The 20,458-nt window shown below is 43.3% G+C and overlaps 1 protein-coding gene across 3 annotated transcripts; it reads right to left on the bottom strand.

The window, feature by feature from the left end:
- Window positions 1-1,573: 1,573 nt before the first annotated feature.
- On the bottom strand, window positions 1,574-19,809 carry tom1l2a (target of myb1 like 2 membrane trafficking protein a). Of its 3 annotated transcripts, XM_080487924.1 has the most exons (16): window positions 19,697-19,809; window positions 15,953-16,037; window positions 13,419-13,497; window positions 11,849-11,998; window positions 11,231-11,365; window positions 11,001-11,144; window positions 10,701-10,817; window positions 9,457-9,590; window positions 9,140-9,182; window positions 8,135-8,306; window positions 7,545-7,659; window positions 6,868-6,943; window positions 5,999-6,073; window positions 3,499-3,558; window positions 2,905-2,941; window positions 1,574-2,794 (listed from the first exon to the last, which is right to left on the bottom strand). In XM_080487924.1, exons 1-16 carry the CDS (start codon window positions 19,746-19,748, stop codon window positions 2,658-2,660), a joined length of 1,611 nt encoding a protein of 536 aa, XP_080344050.1. In that variant the 5' UTR covers window positions 19,749-19,809; the 3' UTR covers window positions 1,574-2,657. The 3 variants fall into 3 exon arrangements, with proteins under 3 accessions (XP_080344050.1, XP_080344051.1, XP_080344052.1); XM_080487925.1 differs by lacking the exon at window positions 5,999-6,073; XM_080487926.1 differs by lacking the exons at window positions 3,499-3,558; window positions 5,999-6,073.
- Between the last annotated feature and the right edge of the window lie 649 nt (window positions 19,810-20,458).

The following is a 20,458-nucleotide window of genomic DNA, read 5'->3' as shown; positions in this document are numbered from 1 at the left end:
TAGTTTACTCTGAGCCCTTTACAATTTGTGGGCTTTAATTAATGGGAGGGGGTGTGAGGCGCAAGTGATAATGAATGACCACCACAATGCAAGCTTGAGCCCATGTTGCAACAGCATGTCAATGAAGGAGCAGCAGATCATAACGCCTCCCAATTATAACAATAAAACAGTTCTGAGGTAGAGGTCACTCAATGCTAGTGTTTTATTGGGCAGTTACATACGTGCATTGGTCAAATGTAAATCTGACCATTAGTAATGGCAACAGACGGTACAGCCAAGCAGACATGGAACACTCACCCACAGAAAAACAGACCTCTTTTCCATGTCCACACAAAACCAACAAAACATTCCGTCGCAGCAGTATTAAAGACATTCAGTAACCACTTCGAGGAATACATGTTGCAATCAGGACTCGGGCGTCATAAAAGCAAGTAACAGAATACACATATAAATCCAAAGATATTTAACACACAAACAACTACGATCTCTGGTTACATTTTCTCGTCTTTGTTCAGTTTGCATGTAGTTAATTCAGAACTGACGGAGATCCAAATAACCTGGCGGGCATCCCAACATGACCATGTTACCATAGAACGTTAAAGGAAATTAAAGCTCAATCATGGCTAATGTTTTCAAATAAAATGTAGTCAAGCACATGTTGACAAAACAAAATGCTAAATGCATCTGTTAACAAGAATAACGAATTAGGACTATTCCCTTCTCAAAGAAGACAGAGACTCATAAAAACAGTAATTCCACGTTTGATGCATGATTGGGCTTTTATAGCTGGGATACTTTAAGGGGCTTTATCTGATTAACAGGGCTTTTGGTCTCAAATCAAAGGAAAGAAAACTGTCTTTTAAATGTAGTGCAACATGAACTGGAATGAATTTGATTTTGTTTTCGATTCAAAGTGCAATATTATGTCAAACAAAGACAAACTCCCGTCAGAAGCTACTTTGCCCACCCGGTCCTTCACAGAAATGCTTGGCAGCAGCTCCAACGTGGCAGATGAATCACTGCAGTTTGAAAATATGTGTTTTGATAGCTGAAATCAAGGGGAGTGTTTTTGTGTTGGTTGCATGCTTCAGCTTTACCTGTGAAGATCAATGAAGGGTAGAAATTCCTTTTTTCTTCTCACAGAAACCATTAAAAAAAAAAAAAAAACAAGAACTAACAGGGATTAAATATTACATAAACCTCTCTCCTATCAAATATTATATCTCACTACATTGGTAACCAGGTGCAGGAGTTCCTGCAATTTGAGGTATATAGATTAAATACTACTTTGTGAATGTTTGCGTATGTGAATACCTCTTTTACAACAGTGCATTATTGTAAGCTATATGTTTTAGTTGATTATGTGTGCTATGATCGCATCCTGCTTTTAAATGTCATTTTGAATATATATTCCATTTCTTGCCATCATAAGTTAGACAGTCCATCCACCTATATGCAAACAAGAGCTGCAACTACAGTTAGAAAAGTTATGTGCAAAACAAACTCGTCCTTCAATTCCCCTTTCCCTAGAAAAATAGTTACCATCTTGTAAACACAAAGGACAAAATACTGATTTGTTGTTTTTTTTTTTTTTTTGCTTCAAAGTGCACAGACATTAAATACACCAAGGGGAGGAAAATGGTTTTGATCCCAGAATATTTGTAGTACATGACTGTCCTTACTGTTTGACGTACAATAAAGAACTAGTAGGTCATTAAAGCCTTTACATTTTCTTTGGAATGGCTAAAAGTGTTCAAGCCTGTTCACAGGCATGTGTAACTTGAAGTGTATAGCTGGATTGAAAAGACTTGGAAATCATCCGGGGGCATGTCCCTTCCCCTTAAGCCATTTAAATACATTGGCGATAACCCTGACTATGAATATTTTGTGTTTTTTGTTTCCATTATTCCCTTTTATTAGAGAAATGCCGGCATACCTGGTTAAGAGCTATGATTTGATTATGTTCCTCGTTAGCAACAATAGCCTCCTAACACAGGTCTGATATCCTCAGTGCGTTTGCAAAAATGGGTACTGATAGGTGTTGTCATTCCACACACATCTCAGTATCAAAAGCATCGCTACAACTCTTAACTGGAATATTTGTAGGAATAAAACCCCCCCCCCAAAAAAAAAAAAGACGTGACCAATACATCAGCGCTAGTAACATAGCACAGAACAAATCATTAAAAGAAAAATGCATAAATAAGCAATTAGCAGAATGCAGTAAAATAACCCAATATAATACTAATTGTGTGCTTCTGTACTGACTCAATGCACAGACCCGAAGAGAGGGATGTCCCATCGATCTCGCAGTGATAAGACCAGATTTTCTAAACACAAGAGACAAGTTAGGTTGCCTTCCTTTGGTGGGGTATAACAAATGAGATCCAGAGCTGTGAGTACTACATCCCACATTAACAGATTAATACATCCATATAAAGCTAAACGCGACACAGTAGTGCGCCGTAAACATGTTGGACCTCTGAAAGTTAAGATTTACACTGTGGCAAGACAAGAAGAAGGTGGACAGCACTTGCGACACCACAGCCAATCAGCAATGAGATGGGACTTGAAGGACAGCTCGGGGGCCAGGGCGGCGTTCAGGGCATCGACCTGAAGACGCTCCAGAGAGAGACCGAGGTTTTCTGACAAACTGTCTACAAGGCAAACAGGGCGTCTTCCGTCCGTTCAGCCTTCTTTTGGGAGCCGCTGGGGGCACGAGCAGGGAGCGAAGGGTTTGCATCAGGGGGAGTGTCTGCTGCCTTAGCGCGCTCCTCCAGGAACTTATCAAACTCTGAAAGAAAACAAATGGATTTGTCACGAATATGGAAATCTGAGAGCCAGCAGTTTTATTATCAGTAAAGAGGCAAAACATTACAATTTCACACATTTGAGACTTTGTACCTTCACTGGTAACACCTTCCTCAGCACCGTCCCCTTTCTATTAAGAAGAAAAAAACATCCAATGAGCATTGTGGCATGGTCGATTAATAAGGGAATTGTCCGCAACCTCAGCGCACAGTCAGCAACACTGTGCTGATACATTACAGCAAACAGGTCAAATGTTTGTCAAGTTCACACAAATTGAGACAAATCCCACTCAGAGCGGCTCATGAGGGATCCTTCACTCATGCGTCCTCCCACAAGTTTCCCACGTGGGCAAAACAAGGAACCTTATTGAGCCGATCACAACCACAACATGCATAAGTTAAGAAAAAGCCACTGCAGCTGCTTCGGGTCCATTATCATTAGCACTGTTGGCATTTGAAGTCGGACTCCTCGTTGGTAGACAAGATTAGGTTACGGAAAATAAACGGATGCAAAGTTAAATGAAACTAAAGTCAGAAGTGAGTGACTATGTGAGATGAATGGATGAAATGGGTTGTCAAAGAAAAGTCAAACCAAAGTGTTAGAGAGAGAGAGAGAGAGAGAGAGAGAGAGAGAGAGAGAGAGAGAGAATATCAAATGAAGATATAAATCAAGGTAAAGAAGTCTCACCACGTCAGCACAGAGCCACTCCTCTATGTCATCCATGACAGAGGACTGCGATACAGGGATCTATGGAGCAAAGCCATGGACAAACCCGGCGGGAAGCACCAAAGCCACATAACATAAAGACACCCAACCCGGACAACAAAAACAAAAGTTGTGACACACACACAGACAAACACAAACACACACGTAAAGAACAGGAATCACTAAAAATGCTCAGAGGGGGGTATAAGGAAAAATGAATCACATCAAAACATTGGAATGAAAAAGAAAAATGTGGCTGAGAAGATACGCTCAACCTCTCTCAACTCTGTGCAGTGGTCTGCCACTCAGCACTCTGAGACGTGAGAACACGAGTTCCCAGTTTGTGTATTGTTCTCATTAGTTCGGTGGTGCTGACATGGCTTAGCAGCTGCCGACTAATGTCACACAGCAGCGTTAATTATTCCACATCATTAGTGAATTAGCAAATCGCTTGAACGTGATTAAGAGATTGATTGGATGGGAAACGCTGAAGGCACAGGGACTTTTCGAGAGGAAGGGCAATCCCACAGTGTACACACACACACACACACACGCACACGCACACGTAAACACTGGGCGCACGGAGCAGGAGCATCGCTGCATGGCGTGCGGTGACAGTGATGATGGAAGCCATGTCAAGAGTGGATGGCGCGAGCTTGCGCTCCCGTCTGTGCGAGCACCAAGTGACCCGAACGTATGACGGCGTGGGAAACTTTTTCAGCGCGGCGACAAAGTAGTTCGACAACTTGGTGAACTGCGCTGTTTTTGTCTTCAACATCGTTACGTGACCCAAGTCAACGTCCGCATCTGATGTTGACCAGACATCAAAGTGACTTACTGAGAACACGAGCCTTCTTTTCCTGAGGCCGTTATGAAGCACAATTACACTGGTGGGGTTTCCTTTTCAGATCAGAGTTTACGCGCATCAAAGAAAAGGCCAAGGCAGTGGGGCAGTGGAAGTCATTCACAGAGAGGGGGGGAAAAAATAAATACATGCAGCTGCGCGATAGGTGAGGGAATGTTGTAGAAAACAGTGCTATTAGAAGTTCGTCCCAATTGTAACGGTGGGTTATTAAACTGATATAAGTTCAAAGTGTAAAACGGCACATTAAAACAATCGTGACATTCAGGGTGCGATCTGTGATAAAGGGGAGCGGGAGTGCATGATTAACACAAACGCAAAGCTTTACAACTTCCTGTGAAAAATAAATAAATGTGATGATGTAGTGAAGGAAAAAAAAAGACAAATAAAACAGGAATAATGCGAGTTGCAGAATGTCGATACTGTCAAATCGAGCACTGATGGAATTCCTCACCAACGGATTAGCTGGAAATTCAACCCCATTCTAGAGTGGAAAAAAAACTGTGTGAGTTCAGAGTTGATGCATGAGTTTAATTCTCAAATTGTGTGAGATTTGACGCCTGTGCTTTAATTAGGCTTTAGACATTTATTTGCGGTGTTTTGTCCGGAGCTGAAGTGGCTTTGATCGCAATGAAAGGAAGATAAACTTTGGTCTTCGCAGCGGTAATAAATAATAAAGCAGACAAATTGGGATACGTTCACCTGAACGGCTTTTTATCCCTCTTCACCCCAACAAATCGCACCCGGATGGCATCGTCCTTAAAGAGTCATCTATCAGTTCATCCGTTAGTTAACTTCTATTTAGTATGTGAGGTTTGTGTTAATTGCTATTATCTAAGGTTCACAGATCATTAGAAGACATCTAATAAATACTCACAGCCACGCAGCAAACCACCTCACCTGATGTCTCATGATATCTTATCAGCTGCATTCATTGCTGTTGACTGGTTTTGCTGCGCAGCCCGAGTGTCTGAACTCCCCCGCTGATTTAGTACGTGACCGTGATGGGATGACGGCGCTCGATCAAAGTTCCTGGTGAACTATCGGGCTCCGTATTACGTGACATTTAAGGAAGCCTCAGCGCTGGCTGCAGTGTTTTAGTGTTCATTCCAGCAGAGGACAGTGGAGGTGGGCAACGTAAAGAAATGCTTATATTACAGTATTACAGTTTACTTTTGAAAAGAAATATTCAATTGCTAAGCTATATATGCATTCATATGCTCATATATGCACTTTTCAGACAGAAAAGTTGGTCTTGGGATAAACAAAACAATAATGATTGGTATAAATCAGTATTAATTACTGGCTTAATTTGCCCAATTTTAAAAAGTGTAACAGAGATGAGTGCTTAAGCAGGAACAGAATTAGAAAAATGCCAATGTTTTTTTCTGATATATAGCCAATATTGCCCAAAGGCTAGAGTGCAACCTCTGTACTGGACATGACGGTGAATATCAAAGGGGAAGCAGGTCTGATATGAGAGCGATGGGACGAAGCAGTGAGACGAGGCTGGAAATGAAGAGCAGCTTAATGGGGACGATGGCGGAGGAGGCTCAGAACGGAAACGATGGTGAACGTGAGGGAAGGGGAAGGAGGACACACTGTGGATGAAGTCCTCACCATTCCTTGGGTAATAAGCCAGCTGTCTATGGGCAGCTCCTGATCTGCTGGGTTATCATCCCCTTTTACCCTCAGCTGAATCAACAACAGAATAACACCTTACACAAGAGAAGAAAAGCCCCACCACAGCAAAGCACACAGTGCAGAGAGAGAGAGAGACAGAGGAGAAGTCAAATGTGCAGAGAGATGACTGTCGTAGAAAGAGAGGAAAATTAAGAAAACGGTGAAGGATTGTTCCATAAAGACAAAAATGAAGAAAGCAAAGAGAGAAAACAACACTTCAAATAGTGTGACGTTTGACGTACTACACCTGGGATATGTCAATACAAGTGTGTGTGTGTGTGTGTGTGTGTGTGTGTGTGTGTGTGTGTGTGTGTGTGTGTGTGTGTGTGGTTCAGATTGCAGATCTATCTGTGTACCCGGTGATATCATGCAAACATAATGCAATATGTACTCAAGAGATAACGGCGACCGATTTTGAATCTAGCCAGTGACTTTCTAAGTTTACACTACACAACGAGTAGTAGTGCTTTGCAAATAGTGCATACAAAGCAAATGACTCCTTCTTACACCCATTCTTACTGGCTTCAAAGTGATTCCTACGAATCGCAAACAGCAGCACAATATTCCCTCCAATCGGAATGAGAAATAGTTGCTTTGCTCTCAGTTTGGTCAATGTTCAAATATCAGTGCAAACAGAGCAGGTGTCACAGGAGGGCAAACAGTATTACAGACGATCACATGCACTCAGTGACCAGAGGCTGAGGACACCCTGTTGGGAGAAGGCTTGCCAGCCATGTCAATAACACAGCTCTCACACTCCGTGCGGAGTAAAAGCTGCATAACACTACATGCTTCAGTGTACTCACCCCTCCTGCGTTCTGTTGCCTAACATCCAAAGCAGAAGCCAGGCCGCCCAGAGCCTGGGGGTCTTCATATTTTACGCTGCAAGAAAAAGCATACACACACGTATTTAAAATGCGGTACTAAATCTGCAAAAATAATCTAGAAATCCACAATGTTGGGGAACAGTGAGGAGGCATCATTTCCTATGTAAAAATAGCCTCAACAGTAAAAAAAAAAAAAAAAAAAAATCTTTTAAAAAAAAAATGCCGACTTTACACTTTTTGTTATCCCAACTAGAAAACTTGCATCCCTTCATCTTGATTAGTTTGGTTTTCTTTATCCCACACTAAGAATCCACTGGAAGACAGCAAGAAAATCCCTAATATGAATAAACTGTAAGTCAAAAGCCACTCTACGAAAGGTAAGAGCAAATGATGCACGTAGGCAGATATGAACAGACCAGGTTAAGGGATAGTGGACACATGAAAGAGTGAATTATGATGCTATTACGGAAGGAGAAAAAAAACCTCTTATGCAACGGAGAGTGTGGAGTAAATGGGCTAAGAGTGCCCATGGGTGAATTTTAGTTTAAATATTAAAGGTGGTTATGAATAGCCATTTAATTAAAAGAAATCACACCCTGGTTAATAACACCACGGGATGTGTGCTCACGGAGAAGCAAAATGAAATCCAGACCCACTTTTTGCGTTGCTCAGCCAGAGAACTGCTCCTGGTCTGGGCAAACATGTCAAAGTCATCCTGGTTGCGTCCCGATAGAGACGTCAGGGTGCCGCTTACACTCTCAGAGCCAACATCTGGAGGGGGTGGGTGGGGGTGGGGGGGGGGGGGGGTGTCGAAGAACAGAGGGGATGAAGGGTGGAGGAGGAAGATTGAGACAGGTCAGTTCTGATGAACACCTTAAAAGTAAGACAAGACGTGAGACGAGCAGAGGAGGACACTTATTGTGTTAAAGCACGCTGCTTTAAAGCAATATGAGCTAACCTGTTGAACACAAACTGAGACTGATACGGCCATCAAAGGTCGAGCCTGAACATTTCAGTTTGCCCGGAGCGAAACAAAATTAACAGGAAAAGCTTGGAGGTGCGTTAAATTGTATCGAGCGTCAGGTCATTTCACATCGGTAATTCTGTTGCAGCCCTGACATGATTTAATTTGTGTTTAAAATGGGACGAAGCTGGAGTGATTACAAAACAGAACAGACAACCTGAAATGTGCCACACTTTGTTGCTAATCTAAAATACTAATATTCAGCCATTATGGTTGTTTTACCAAGACCAGACAATGCAGTGGATAGTGAGGCTGCAGGTGCATTGTGGGCCGGGGAAGCTGTGGCCCCTACAGAGGAGCTGGGTGGAGGACTGGATGTGATCCTGGGTGTGACCACAGCGGGGGAGCCTGGGCCCAGGTCGATCAGGTTGTCCTCCGTGGCTTCAGTTAGCATCTGACAGAGTATGCAAAGGAAGACGGAGAAAGTCATCAGAACGAAAAACCCCTGCTGGGCTTTCACTTTAAGGAATGAAGCAGTGTTTAGTCTATCATTTTTAAACAGAGGCCACACAAAAGGAAAATCTACAGGTTTTCCTACATAATTTGAGACGACACTGCAGGTCAGAAGTTGTGGAATAGAGGTTACGCAAGGGACCGGTAACAGAGGTTGACTGGAAGCCATTAGGAGGGGAGAGTAAGACATACAATACACAGTGATACTGATGATGCTGACACGTCACATCGGTCTAAAACCTGTGTAACAGACGTGTTAGCATTCATCACCCTACTCATCCCAGCACGCTGGCTGGAACTGAATGTGGTACTGGTGTCATACTTGCCTCCATCAGCTAGCCACAACACAAACAGACAAGAGCACACCAAAAAAATCAACGAGATGCAAACACAACCGGCTCTGTGGGTGTAGTGAGAGATGCCCCAGTCCTCTGGCAAACGTCCGATCCTGGCAAACGTGCACTTTCAATAGCAGATTGGAAGAGCTGTGCTCATCCAGCTTTACAAAAAGCCTAAAAATGCACTCCACTTGCATTACATATTAATGCAGTGGAAGCTATAATAAGACAGTAACGACTCATTAATAATTAAGTTACTGAATAGGGGTGATTTATGTCTGGAACAGCTCTCATAGCATGTGTAATGACACAGATGTAGGTGCATTACCAAGTTTAAAAAAAAAAAAAAGGAAAAGATGTAAATATGAAAGCAATGGGATAAAATGCTACGCTAGGAAAAAAGAAAAAGTCTAATGGATTCTGTTGATGGACTCACCCCGTTGTTCTGTGCAGCTCTACCGGACCTGTACCTCTCATACCTGTGACCAAAAAGAAATGTTTTGAATGTTTTGCAAAATAATTAGTGAGGCTCCGATGTAAAAAGTTATGAAAGAGATTTTTCCGCTGGGGAAAGGTGCTTCACAACAGGTCGAGCTCAGAGCTCCAAAATAGCCTGTTTGGACAAGCTACCACTGTAAATATAACAAGCTTGGGTATAATCCCATCAAGAGCCTCTCATTTGAAACCATCCGTCTCTAATTGAGATTATCAAACCAACACGTAACATGTGCTGATGGGGTTGCTGTGTCGTACCGCTCGTATCGCAGGAAAATGTTGTTGAGGTCGTCGTTGACGTGCAGAAGCTCCTCCGTCACTTCTTCGTTAGAGACGCGGGAAATCAACTCGACAACTCTCTGCTGCATAGCGCGGCACGTTCTGTTCAGCTCCTGGATAGTTTGGGGGATTGATCATTAGAGAAAGTGATAAACCAAAAGATAGAAGGACAGATGGGGGAAGGAACAGCCACGGCGAGATGCGCGAGCAGGCGCGACAAACACAACAAAAACATCTGTCCACTAATCGCTCATCAATCCTCCATAATCATATCGCTTAGTCAGACACATACGAGTTACACCATTCAATAGTGTTCAATGAATGCGAGTGTTTAGCTCAGCTAAATTCTGCATTTAATGCCGCAAGTCAGTGAGGGTATGAAGAACCATGACACCTGGCATGGGCGCTTGAATGCAGGGCCAGATCCTGGGAGCTGACACAAATACCTGAGTGGATTTAGCCTGAGCAGATTAAACTCTGCGTGAGTTTCCATAACACTGGTTAATTGCCAGGACCGAGACTTTTTACCACACTCGAGCAGGAGGACGGGCAACTTTCATCATGTGAAAGGCTAAACAAAATGATCACGGTCACTTTTCAGAGCGGCCATACTGTCTCTGAACACTCTGACCACAAGAATGACAATGATGTCGAATAATTAATGTGAATGAGCTGTGTGCCTGCAGGTCAAGTCTTCAAATTCAATATGCATGCATTTGATATTTTTCACCACAAACAGTGTGGGAGTGTGGCCTGGAAAGGTGGACTGATAACTTCAATTCATCTTCTACACTGCTTCATCCAGCCCTGCTGGTGTTGATCCCAGCTGACTGTGGGTGAACTCAGGATAAACCCTTGACAGGTCACCACAACCACACACGCTCACTTTCACGCCTACAGGCAAAGTAAAGTTCCCAGTTAGCCTCAAATGTACATTTTTGAAATGCAGGAGGGAACTGGAGTACTAAGAGAAAACCCACAAAAAGCAAACACCTCACAGAAAGGACTTTAGCTGAAAGTGTTAACTATTGAATCACTGTGCTGATCGCTTGAGTCCTTGTGAGCCAGAAAAATTGATACACTACTCCCCCTGGTGGTCGGATCAAGTGAAACTAAATTACAGCAGATATGATCATTATGGGTGCGAATTCTATCCTATTTAATTGTCTCAAGTGAGACTTAATCATCAATATGAATGTGAGGAAGCAGAGGGTGTTTTGAACCTGAAGCAGCTCCAAGTCAGAAGCATCTTCCTGTCCAGGGACCATCTCCGTGAGCATCTCTGACATGACTTTGATGTTTCCTCTCACTACATCCAGCTCGCTTCGCAGCCGGGCAATCTGAAAGCACACCAGGTGAAAGAACATTTTTTTTGTATAAGCGACGCAGTAGCAGGAGTTAGTCATGACATTAAAGTGACACACTGTCCTCTGTTTTAATCATGCAAACTGTGGATGAAGACCATATCTTATCAAATGAATGAACCGACTTAGTATCGTCATTTATAGGTTGTTGCTCCTCACCTGCTCGGGGGTTGCTGTGATGGGACTTGGCGCATCAGGCGCCTGTGTGCCAGACAGAGCAGGTGAGGCAGGCTGAGGTGTCCTTGTGGCGGGTGAGGCAGGAGCCAGATATTTGATCATAGCTGGATCCACCTCTGGTGTACCCTGTGAGAACAACAACAACAAAAAAAACAAAAAAAACATTAACTTCCAGGATGAAGAGTAAAGTGTGCTTGTGTTTTTGCGCTTACTCTCTGTGGTGTGTGAATGGGAGATAATGCGTCCAGGTCTGCCATTGGGAACTCGATGCCTTTTCTCTTCATTTCCTCATAAATATGGACCACGCCAGTTAGATCAGGGCTGCTCCTGAAGGCATCAGCCCAGGCCTGTCAATACATTGTTTATACATGATATTAGGGACATTGAAAATAGAACAAATATTGGAAATGAAATGATTTACTTCAGAAACATTTGCTAGCCTTATCAACATACATTCATCCATCTTCTAAAGGCAAACATAGACTCACATTCAGACCTAGAGACCATTTAGTAACACAACATAGCCTCAAATGTGTGTGTGTTTTCAGACTTTTGAAGGAAAAACTGTCCCCCAAGTCCAACCAGGGACATTCTTGCTACGAGTCAAGAGTGCGAGCCACTACGACGACCTTCTGAAATCCTCTCAAACACATGCCAAACCCTCTGAAAAGGGAAACTGCTGGTGCCTCCTTTAACAAGTCCTTATAAATAATTTAAATAAAGACAGACGATCTGCTGCAGGGAATTGAATCGCAGCACAAAAGTTGAAATCTGGCATGATTTGCACTATTTCGTACAAGGAAAAACAAAAAAGAAAAGAACAGCCGTACCTGTATGAGTGACAGCACTTTGTCTTGCACGATCGTTGGAGGATTGCTTTTTGGGGAGATGATTTTGACCAGAACGCCGTCGATAAAATCTCTGTTGGCCACCTGGATGTGAAACCTGTGACCACAGTTCTTCACACATGTCTCTAAAACCTGAGGAAAAAGGAAAAGGAGCAACAAAAGAAACAAAAAAAGATCAGAAGTGAAAAGAAAACCTGTTGAAAAAAAAAAGGGGGGGGGGGGGTGACTGGGAGGACTCAACCGGAGAGACATGATTTTGCCACACCAAGGAAGATTTTAACTAGCAGCGATATCAAAGATGTGGGTGGATGTGAAGCTCAAAAGGCATCGCTGGTGTAAACAACATGAAAGACGAGTGAGATGGGGCCGATAAAAATAGCCGTGATGGAGGCTGGTAGAAGTGACACAGCAGAATTTAATGACCATGAGCTCAAGATCAGGACACGTGAAACTTTGTGCAGGGTACCGGGAGGAAACCAGAGTACGGACACGGCCTTCAGAGAGAAACACAAAATGCATTTCAAATCAATACACAATGCCTTCTCGCTCCCGCTCTCTCTCTCTCCCTTCAAGTCAGTCACACCTCTTTCCCACACCTGCACCTCATCTGGCTCTCAGGAAGCAGCTTATCTGCCTGAAACAAAGCTCCTCAATTTGGCCACAGCGAAGTCTCTGAAGCTGGCGTGCCTCGGCGGCTGCTTAGTGATTCATTTTGGAAACGTTTTTTTTTTTTTTTTTGGTTTTGTTTTGTTTGATGGAACCTTCTCTATGAGGTTGTTGGCTGACTGATTTGGTCAGAACAGCTTGTAGGGCTCCTCTTGTCTTTTGTGGTAAACACCTTTTATCCGTCGCTTTGTGGCGAGCCAGGGAGTGTTTGCTTTGGGGATTACGTCAGTTTGACTATTTGTCTCTTGGAGGCAGAGGAGGGGTTCCTGTGTGTTGAGTGGAGACTGAAAGTTATTCGTCATCATTTGATAGTTGTCGATCATAGATCCGTTCTGTCATTCCTAACAACCCCGGTGGATGCTGGGAGGACACCAGAATGGGACACAGACGTTTTTGTCTTAGTACAGTACCACAATCACAAAATACTAGGATGACGTGTGGAAATGTTTGAAAATAATATTACAGCTACCTAAAAACATGTCTTATATTTAGGAAGTGAAACTCAGCAAAACATGCAAGAAAAACACCCAAAATAAACCTGATGAAGATTTTACTGGCAGCCTAAAAGAATTGTAGTCATAAAGAAGAAGACATAGAGGAAGCGGAGCTTATTGATGCGATAGATGTTATGGACTCATTCTTTTCAAAACTAAAGCAACATATAGGAGGAAAATCGATCATCTATAAATGCTATCATAAGGAGTGAAGGTAATTATAACTGACATTGTGTTTTGTGTTGTTCAAATGAGAAAACTGACCATAAGTTGGAAAAAAAATGGACAAAAAAAAAAAAGACAATTATGTTCAGATAAGGCCCACCATTGTCATGTTGTCATCCTAAAGTCCCCAGAAAGCTTAAAAAATGGGTTGGTCACAAACTTCTTACCGTTAACGCCAACATCACTTCCCTGAAGTTCCTATTCCCGCTCAGTCTCTTCTTCAGAGCCCGCATCGCATCTTTTGGCCTACGCAAAGAGAAACCGCAGAAAAGTTACAGGTGCATGAAATCCCCACCCCCACCCCACCCTCTCCCCCCTGCTGAGAGTGAGCATAGCATCCCAGACTTTGTTGGAATAAACTCTTTTCTGTGCCACGCTAACAGATGCGAGTCAGTCTGTCAGCGTAACTGCTTGACTAAGACAGAGAAGCACCGTCGCGCCATCTGTCGCTCTTTTCTTTCTGCATGACTACGCGTCTCTCCCAAGGCAAGATCAAAGCTGTCCATGCATGAGGAGTTCAGGCGGGCTCTCTGCCGAAAACTCCTCATCTCTTCACCGCAGATGAGACGTAATGAGCTTTTATGAACTTCACGAGCTACGGTACGTTCACCAAGTGCGGAAGCTGAAACTGATCGGAGCGGACAGAGACGGAGCAGAAAATGTGATCGGTAGCATCCTGAGAGACCATGTGAGTGGATTTCGTGAATTTAATGTCTGCAGGATGTTTCTGGTCTGGTTGTTTTTGACAGTTTTTGTTGAATTTTGGTTCTCTCATTTCCTTATAAAGTCTAAAAACATGGGTTTTAATGTAAACTGAGCACTCTAAATGTGGGACTTTCTCTGTCTCTGTGATAAGACAGGTGAGCTGTCCAGGATGCATCCTGCCTTCACCCATCATCGGCTGGGGTCTGGCTCCGGCCCACCGCAATCCTGAATTGGATAAGCAACTATGACAAAGACTCCGAAAAATGCCACCCATCCATCATGCATTTCGGATTATTTGGGATTGGATGTGGCATTCAATTTACCATCCCTCCACCCAGCATTTACCATCTGTGGTCACGTCCATAATGTGAGACAGTCGATCATCTCGAAAGCACAATGTAGCATGTGTTAAGAAAACGTGGTTTGCAGCTGCAGAGTCTCCCGGTTCTCAAACCGTGGCGTTAACCAGACGTCGTCGATCTTGCTTGAACATCTTGAAGACAAAAACTTCTGTGTTCTGTGAAGCTGAACCCCGTCTATCTCTCCCTTCTGTGCTGCTGTGTGAGAGTGTGTCTGAGGGCGACGGAGGGAGTGCGGCGTTGCATGCCGAAACAATGAGTGTGTGTGTGTGTGTGTGTGTGTGTGTGTGTGTGTGTGTGTGTGTGTGTATGTGTGTGTGTGTGTGTGTGTGTGTGTGGGTATGAAGAATGTTGAAAACAGAAAATAAGAGAAAAAAGACATACTCTGGGAAAACATTTAAAATATTCTTCTGAAAAAGTTACTTTTTTTTTTTTTTTTTTTTTCAGATCCAGCTCATATCTGCTGGGATTTCTGACAGCCACGTCTAACCAGAGTCTGGATGATGAATGTGCCTCGCTTTGTGAGGGAAAAAAATAAAAAGGCTTTTCTTTCTCCGAGATACAGATACCACAAGTGAAAAAGTAACGGTAAAGTAAAGTGCTACTCAAAAAAACGATTCAAAGTTCTCTTTAAAATGCACGTGAATTTTAGATAAAAGAAACTCAACAAAAACCGAGCATATGCTGAGACGTTGACCTGGCTGACACTTTCGCTTTCGTAAAGTTAAATAAATGAAAGTTTATTACATCCATTCTAAATGTGATCTCTTGTGCCCCCTGGTGGAGCGGCAGGTTATGTTTTGACCTTGTGTGTTCGAAGTATACGTCTGTCCAACCAAATCTATCAATCTGACTGAACAGAGGCGTCAAACATAAGGCCCGAGGGCCAAAACTGACCTACAAACCACCAAGCAAATTGCGAACATTTCAAAGAAACCATCCACTTTTTAACATTGTTTTCTTAAGAAACCAAAGCTGAGACATTTAACTGTATTTTGAAGCAGAAAGTATCATTAAAATTGTCTTCATGTTGAACTTGTAGGAATTGTTGGTACTAACTCTTTTGTTTTTTTTGCAAAACAGACCTTTTCAAACGTACACTTGGCGCCACAACAAAGAAACGCTCTAAAGTTTACATTTCAAAGATATGCTCGAACTATTTCACCACTCATTATGAAATAGGGCTGTATTTGGCCCCTGGACTAAAATGAGTTTGACACCACTGACTCAGAGCTATTCCTAATATCCAGCAGTTAAATCGAGCTTCTGAAGAATCAGAGTTCGCTTTTCTGCTTGAAAAATGATAAGCGTCCAGGCTTCTACACCCGTGTAGGCTGGGCATTCAAGCAATGTAAGAGGCTCAAATAAGATCTTCATTCATTCGTTCATTCAGTTAGTCAGCCAGCGACACCTCAGGAAAACAAAGGGCGTCTTTGTTGAGGACGGTGTCTGTTAGGGAATAGCTGCCGTCAGTGTGTTTTGCACGAGTCGCTCTGTCAGCCACTCCATTGTTAAACCGTCAAAAGTTTCCTAGCAAATCATTGCGTGGTCAAAAGTCACTGATTACGCCTGAAAGTGCCGATAAGGCAAATCACAACCCTAATTTGAATTTGTGTGCAGAATGTGCAGCCGCTCACCCTTCGTCTGTTTCATTAATGATATCGCAGATCTCCATGTTGAGGGTCCAGTCTTCATTCTGTAGGCCTCCATCCGTTGCTCTCTCTGGAGGGGAAAACACAAGAGTTCAAATGAATTGTTAATCCCATTGAAGCCTCCACTGTGTTTTTCTTACAAAAATGATGTTTGAGAGGCATCGGTTTAATTTGGGCTCTCAAAGCAGGCCATTTTGATGCAGGAAGCTGTTAGCTCTTTCCCAACATCTAACGTGTCCGCCACTCAGCATATCATTACTGAAAATGAACGGATGTGGCTCCTGAAGAGAAACAACCTCTAACAACAGCCCAGATTTGGTTCTTAACAAACACGGGAGACCTGAGTGTTTATAACATGCGGACCTGGATTACTGCGCAGAGCAACGAGCACCGAAGTAAATGTTAGTCTGGATGGCTGAGCCACTGTTTGCACTCGGCCAGCTGTCTGAATGAGCGCAATGCAGCATTTTTGTCAAAGCCCAGTAGTCGCCTGCACTTAAGTTGAGCCACACTCATTTAAGTACCCCATGGTTTACATAATAACATGAGCACAACCGTTGTGTAAGGAAGTCAGCATGAGATGACAGACTTTAGTGCCAAGCGTCTCGCTAACAGGTAAACGCCTAAAAAAAACCATAATAAATAGTTAAATGTAAATCATGAACTTATTCAATCAGTTGGCCAGATTACATGTACGAATTTATGAAAAAAAAAAAAATGAAAACAGGAGTCTGCATTTCGATCGAATTGTGAACTCTGATCAGATTCAGAATGAACGATGACTTTTACCATAATTCATGAAAGAGTGGCGGCGTTTGGGGGCGGCACAGAATTGAAGTGGTTAGGACTTTCACCCCACAGTGGGAAGTCACTGGTTCAAGGTTGGTTTCATGACAAAACGGGTAAAATGACTGTCTAATAAAACTGTGCAACAGCAATAACGTGACATGGCAGTTTACTAAAAAATCGATACAAGCAGTTTGTTCTTACAAATTCCAGTGGACATGCTTCATGTTGCATTATAGTTCCCCGCTGCCGGTGCAAACAAGAGATCTTTATGTCCTAATTGTTAATGTCTGTCGAAAGGGTGAAGCCATGAGTCTAGGATCAGCAGACAGGTGAGACTGCCACAATTCTTCACTCTCATAACAGCGCTATCTCCAGGTCTGGGAAGACACCCTCGTGAGTTATAAACTCTCGCCCACCATCTGTTCGTGCGATACCTCCAACTCTAGTAAATTAACTGAAAGGACCGAGCAGTCAGCTGGAAAGTGGAAAGTCGACGTCTCATGGAAAAGTGCGACACACTGACTGTTAGTGTGATGCAGCTGTGTACTGAGGCGTCACTATTATAACAGCCAGGAGGGGAAAAAAACAGAAGGTGCAGTGACCTGCTGTCCCCTTCACACTCCACCCTACTGTTTAATAGCATTTTAGCTACAGGCAGGAAATGACACAATCCAGACTGCGAGGAGCTACAGTGATGAAGTGGCACTGCTGCCGTCACTGTTCCTCGCTCTGTTTCTTTCTTCCTCTCCTGTTCCCCAAATCCATCCATCATGCCCGTGGATGCTGCTGTCTTTCAGGATCGCAGTCATCTGGGCGAGACTTTCACTAAAACTGGAAAAAAAATGGGGGGGGGGGGGGGGGGGGGGGTTGGGGGGGTTCTACTGAAGCGAGCTACAACCGAGTTCCTGGGGCTGACACTCAATAGATTCTTATTAGGTGATTCTTGAACTTGGACAGGAGGAACTTCCCTTGAAGCTCAGAGGCCCTGAACAGGCTGTCAGGCGCAGCCCAAGTGTCTCTCACTGGGACAATGGCGTCTACCCTTTGGGAGGCTCGCCATTGGATAAGCCTGACATCCATGACTTATTCATCCTTGAACTCCTCTCTCTAATCAACTTGTCGCAGACTGGGCATCGACTGAGAGATGAGTACTTTTTCTGTAAACTCTTAAGTCCCATTTGCGAAAATACAGACGAATGAAGTGAAAACCAACATTCATAAACACTGCTGTGTCTGGCCTCTGGGTATTAGACGGCACGGCATAAAGAAAACGACTTTCGGAGTATTAACCAGCTACTTTTTCTTGGATATCCCATGTAATCTCCTCAAGTGGATTGTCGAGTTAAGGTAGGGCAGAGTGCTGGTGTCAGAAGAGGCGAGAGTAAAGTAGGGAATAAAACTGAAAATCTCCATGTGAAATATGCCAAAAGGAAAATTAACAATCTGAGCCTTGTTGACAGAGGTTAATGTGCATTAATTCACACAGACGTGTCAGCTCGCTCCCGCTCTCTCTCTCTCCCTCTCTCTCTCTCTCCTAGTCAAGGGAATCTACACCACACCACTGAATACAGTCAATCACATGGCTTTAACAGTGGCAAGCTGTGCCATGCACTTGCCAACAAAGCCACAAAGTCCCTTTCTGGCTCATCGCTCTGTTGTGTGACTCTCTTCCCCTCTCTCTACTCTCACTTATTCTAATCTGTTTCGCTGTTTAGTCTTTCATTTATCTGCACACATTCCCCTTTGCAAAAAAAGGAAAACTTGCACCCACAGCTAGACAAAAACTGGTGTGATGAATATTTGATATGGTGGCAAATTATGCATGAGGTCCATTTTTTTTAGCATCAGAATGACAAACATCTCCTGTCAGTTTCTCTCTTTCTTTGTATCCGGTAAGTTGATCCAATGCCCTCCTGCTGACACCCAACAAACACCACAACAAACCGCTTCTCACGCTGCAGCAACTTGAACTGAGAGACCTGGCCTGAAATCTCTCTGTGAAACGGAGCAATCCAAGATGTGCTGCATCGATTTCAATCAACCCCATGACCAGAACTACAGAACTGCAAGCCAGTGTTTGAAGAGCCTGTAATCACCGTGCTTCTAAAATGTTTAATATGCAGTTCCATCAATGATGAAGGTATGGCATGGTTCAAGTTTATCAAAGAAAGTGGAAAACCAGTTGAATAATAGAAATAGTAAGTCTCCGGTCTACACAGACTTGCCTCTGACATCATAACACCGACAAGACAAATGTCATTAACAAATGCTTCAGGATCATAACATACATTGATGTTTGTTCTACATCTGCTTTCACTAAACATTGATAAAACAGGAAGTTCTGCCACAACCGTGTCCACAGCTTCATAAACCCAGGAAAGATCTACGTTAATGTACTGGAGAGGAAGTGAGAAAGTGTTAAGGCCCTGGGCAATGTTGTCAAAGAAGAGGCGTGATAAACAACATCCATCCAGTCCAAGGTGGGGATTTTCTCATCCCTGATCATCAGTATAACCAACAAAAAATTATAGAGAAACCGAAAAGGAACTTATAATACACCTTTTCATGGAATAACAAAAAGATAACTAAACTATTCCCATTTTTGGGGGGATGACTATACAGTTAACCAGTGTCCAGAAAACTATCAGGGAACTTAACTGGGGCTAATGCTAGACACATTAAGCCGTGACACTATGCTGTTAAAATCATTGCTGCCAATTTATTTCCCAGAAAACCTCAGTAAACGTGATTGTAGTGGAGGAAGTTGATTTTAATGGACTAAGTTGGGTCGTTTAGCTGGCTAACATTAGCTAAGTGGATCTCGTTTGCTACACTGATGGATGTTAGCTCGGTATTTCTACACACGTTCGTCCGCTCTCAACTCCCGTAAGGTGCTCGAGGCAGCACGTCCACGAATTGGTCGTTTCACGGCAAACGTACCTATACACTGGCCCACGGGAGTGCTGTAAGGATTTCCGAGTAAGAACTCCATTTTGACAACAAGCAGTCCTCTCGGGAATGACAGAAGCTGCGGCCCGGAGGCGGGACTACTTAGTCCCGCGTATCGACAAATCCTATTGGTCAAAAGGAAACAGAGCGGAGGGTGTGATTGGCTGGATTCAATGCCAGTCATATTTAGCAACATAAGCTCTATTCAAGAAAACCTCTCCTACACGTCAAGCTATTGTCCGTTATTAGGCGGAACTTAATTATTAAAAACACACATGACTCAAGTAAAACGTTGCTGTTTGTCAGTAAACGTGTCCAAAGTAAAGAACAATTGATCTTTGGTTTGTTGATTCAAGTTAATTTTAGCGCAAGAGCTTTTGTGCGTTTGAATGCAGCCTGGATATCTCCGTTGCTATGCAACAGCACCCAAACAACGGGGAAGAAACGCAACTGGCGCTATCCAGGTGCAGTACTAAAGTTTGTGTATTAATGTGAATTAAAGTGCTTTAAATGAGCAAAACCAACAATAGATCATTTTTATGGCAGAGCTAGTGAGTATTGAAGTGATAGTTTGTTATCAATCTGTGTAGTGCATTGAAGGGAGGCATGACATGGAGATGGTCGGTGAAAGAGTAGAGGAGGCAGGAGGTCGGGTGACATGGAGGAAGATGATCCGCTCCGGCGACCCTTAATGGGAACAGCCGAAAGAAGAAGAAAAAGTTTTATCACGCTGATGGCAACAATACGTACACA

The sequence above is a fragment of the Lipophrys pholis genome (assembly GCF_963383615.2).
Source record: "Lipophrys pholis genome assembly, chromosome: 19".
NCBI lineage: Eukaryota > Metazoa > Chordata > Actinopteri > Blenniiformes > Blenniidae > Lipophrys > Lipophrys pholis.
Note: the sequence above shows the minus strand (reverse complement) of the source record. Positions and strands in the feature narration are given on the sequence as shown.

Bases quoted from the DNA above. Each gene is read 5' to 3' on its own strand.
- tom1l2a (XM_080487924.1), bottom strand. From the start codon at position 19,748: ATGGAGTTCTTACTCGGAAATCCTTACAGCACTCCCGTGGGCCAGTGT. The intron at 11,145-11,230 runs GTAAGCGCAAAA...TTGTTCTCACAG, and splicing joins CCATTCACACACCACAGAGA to GGTACACCAGAGGTGGATCC. The intron at 6,074-6,867 runs GTGAGTACACTG...TTGTTGATTCAG, and splicing joins GGCAACAGAACGCAGGAGGG to CTGAGGGTAAAAGGGGATGA.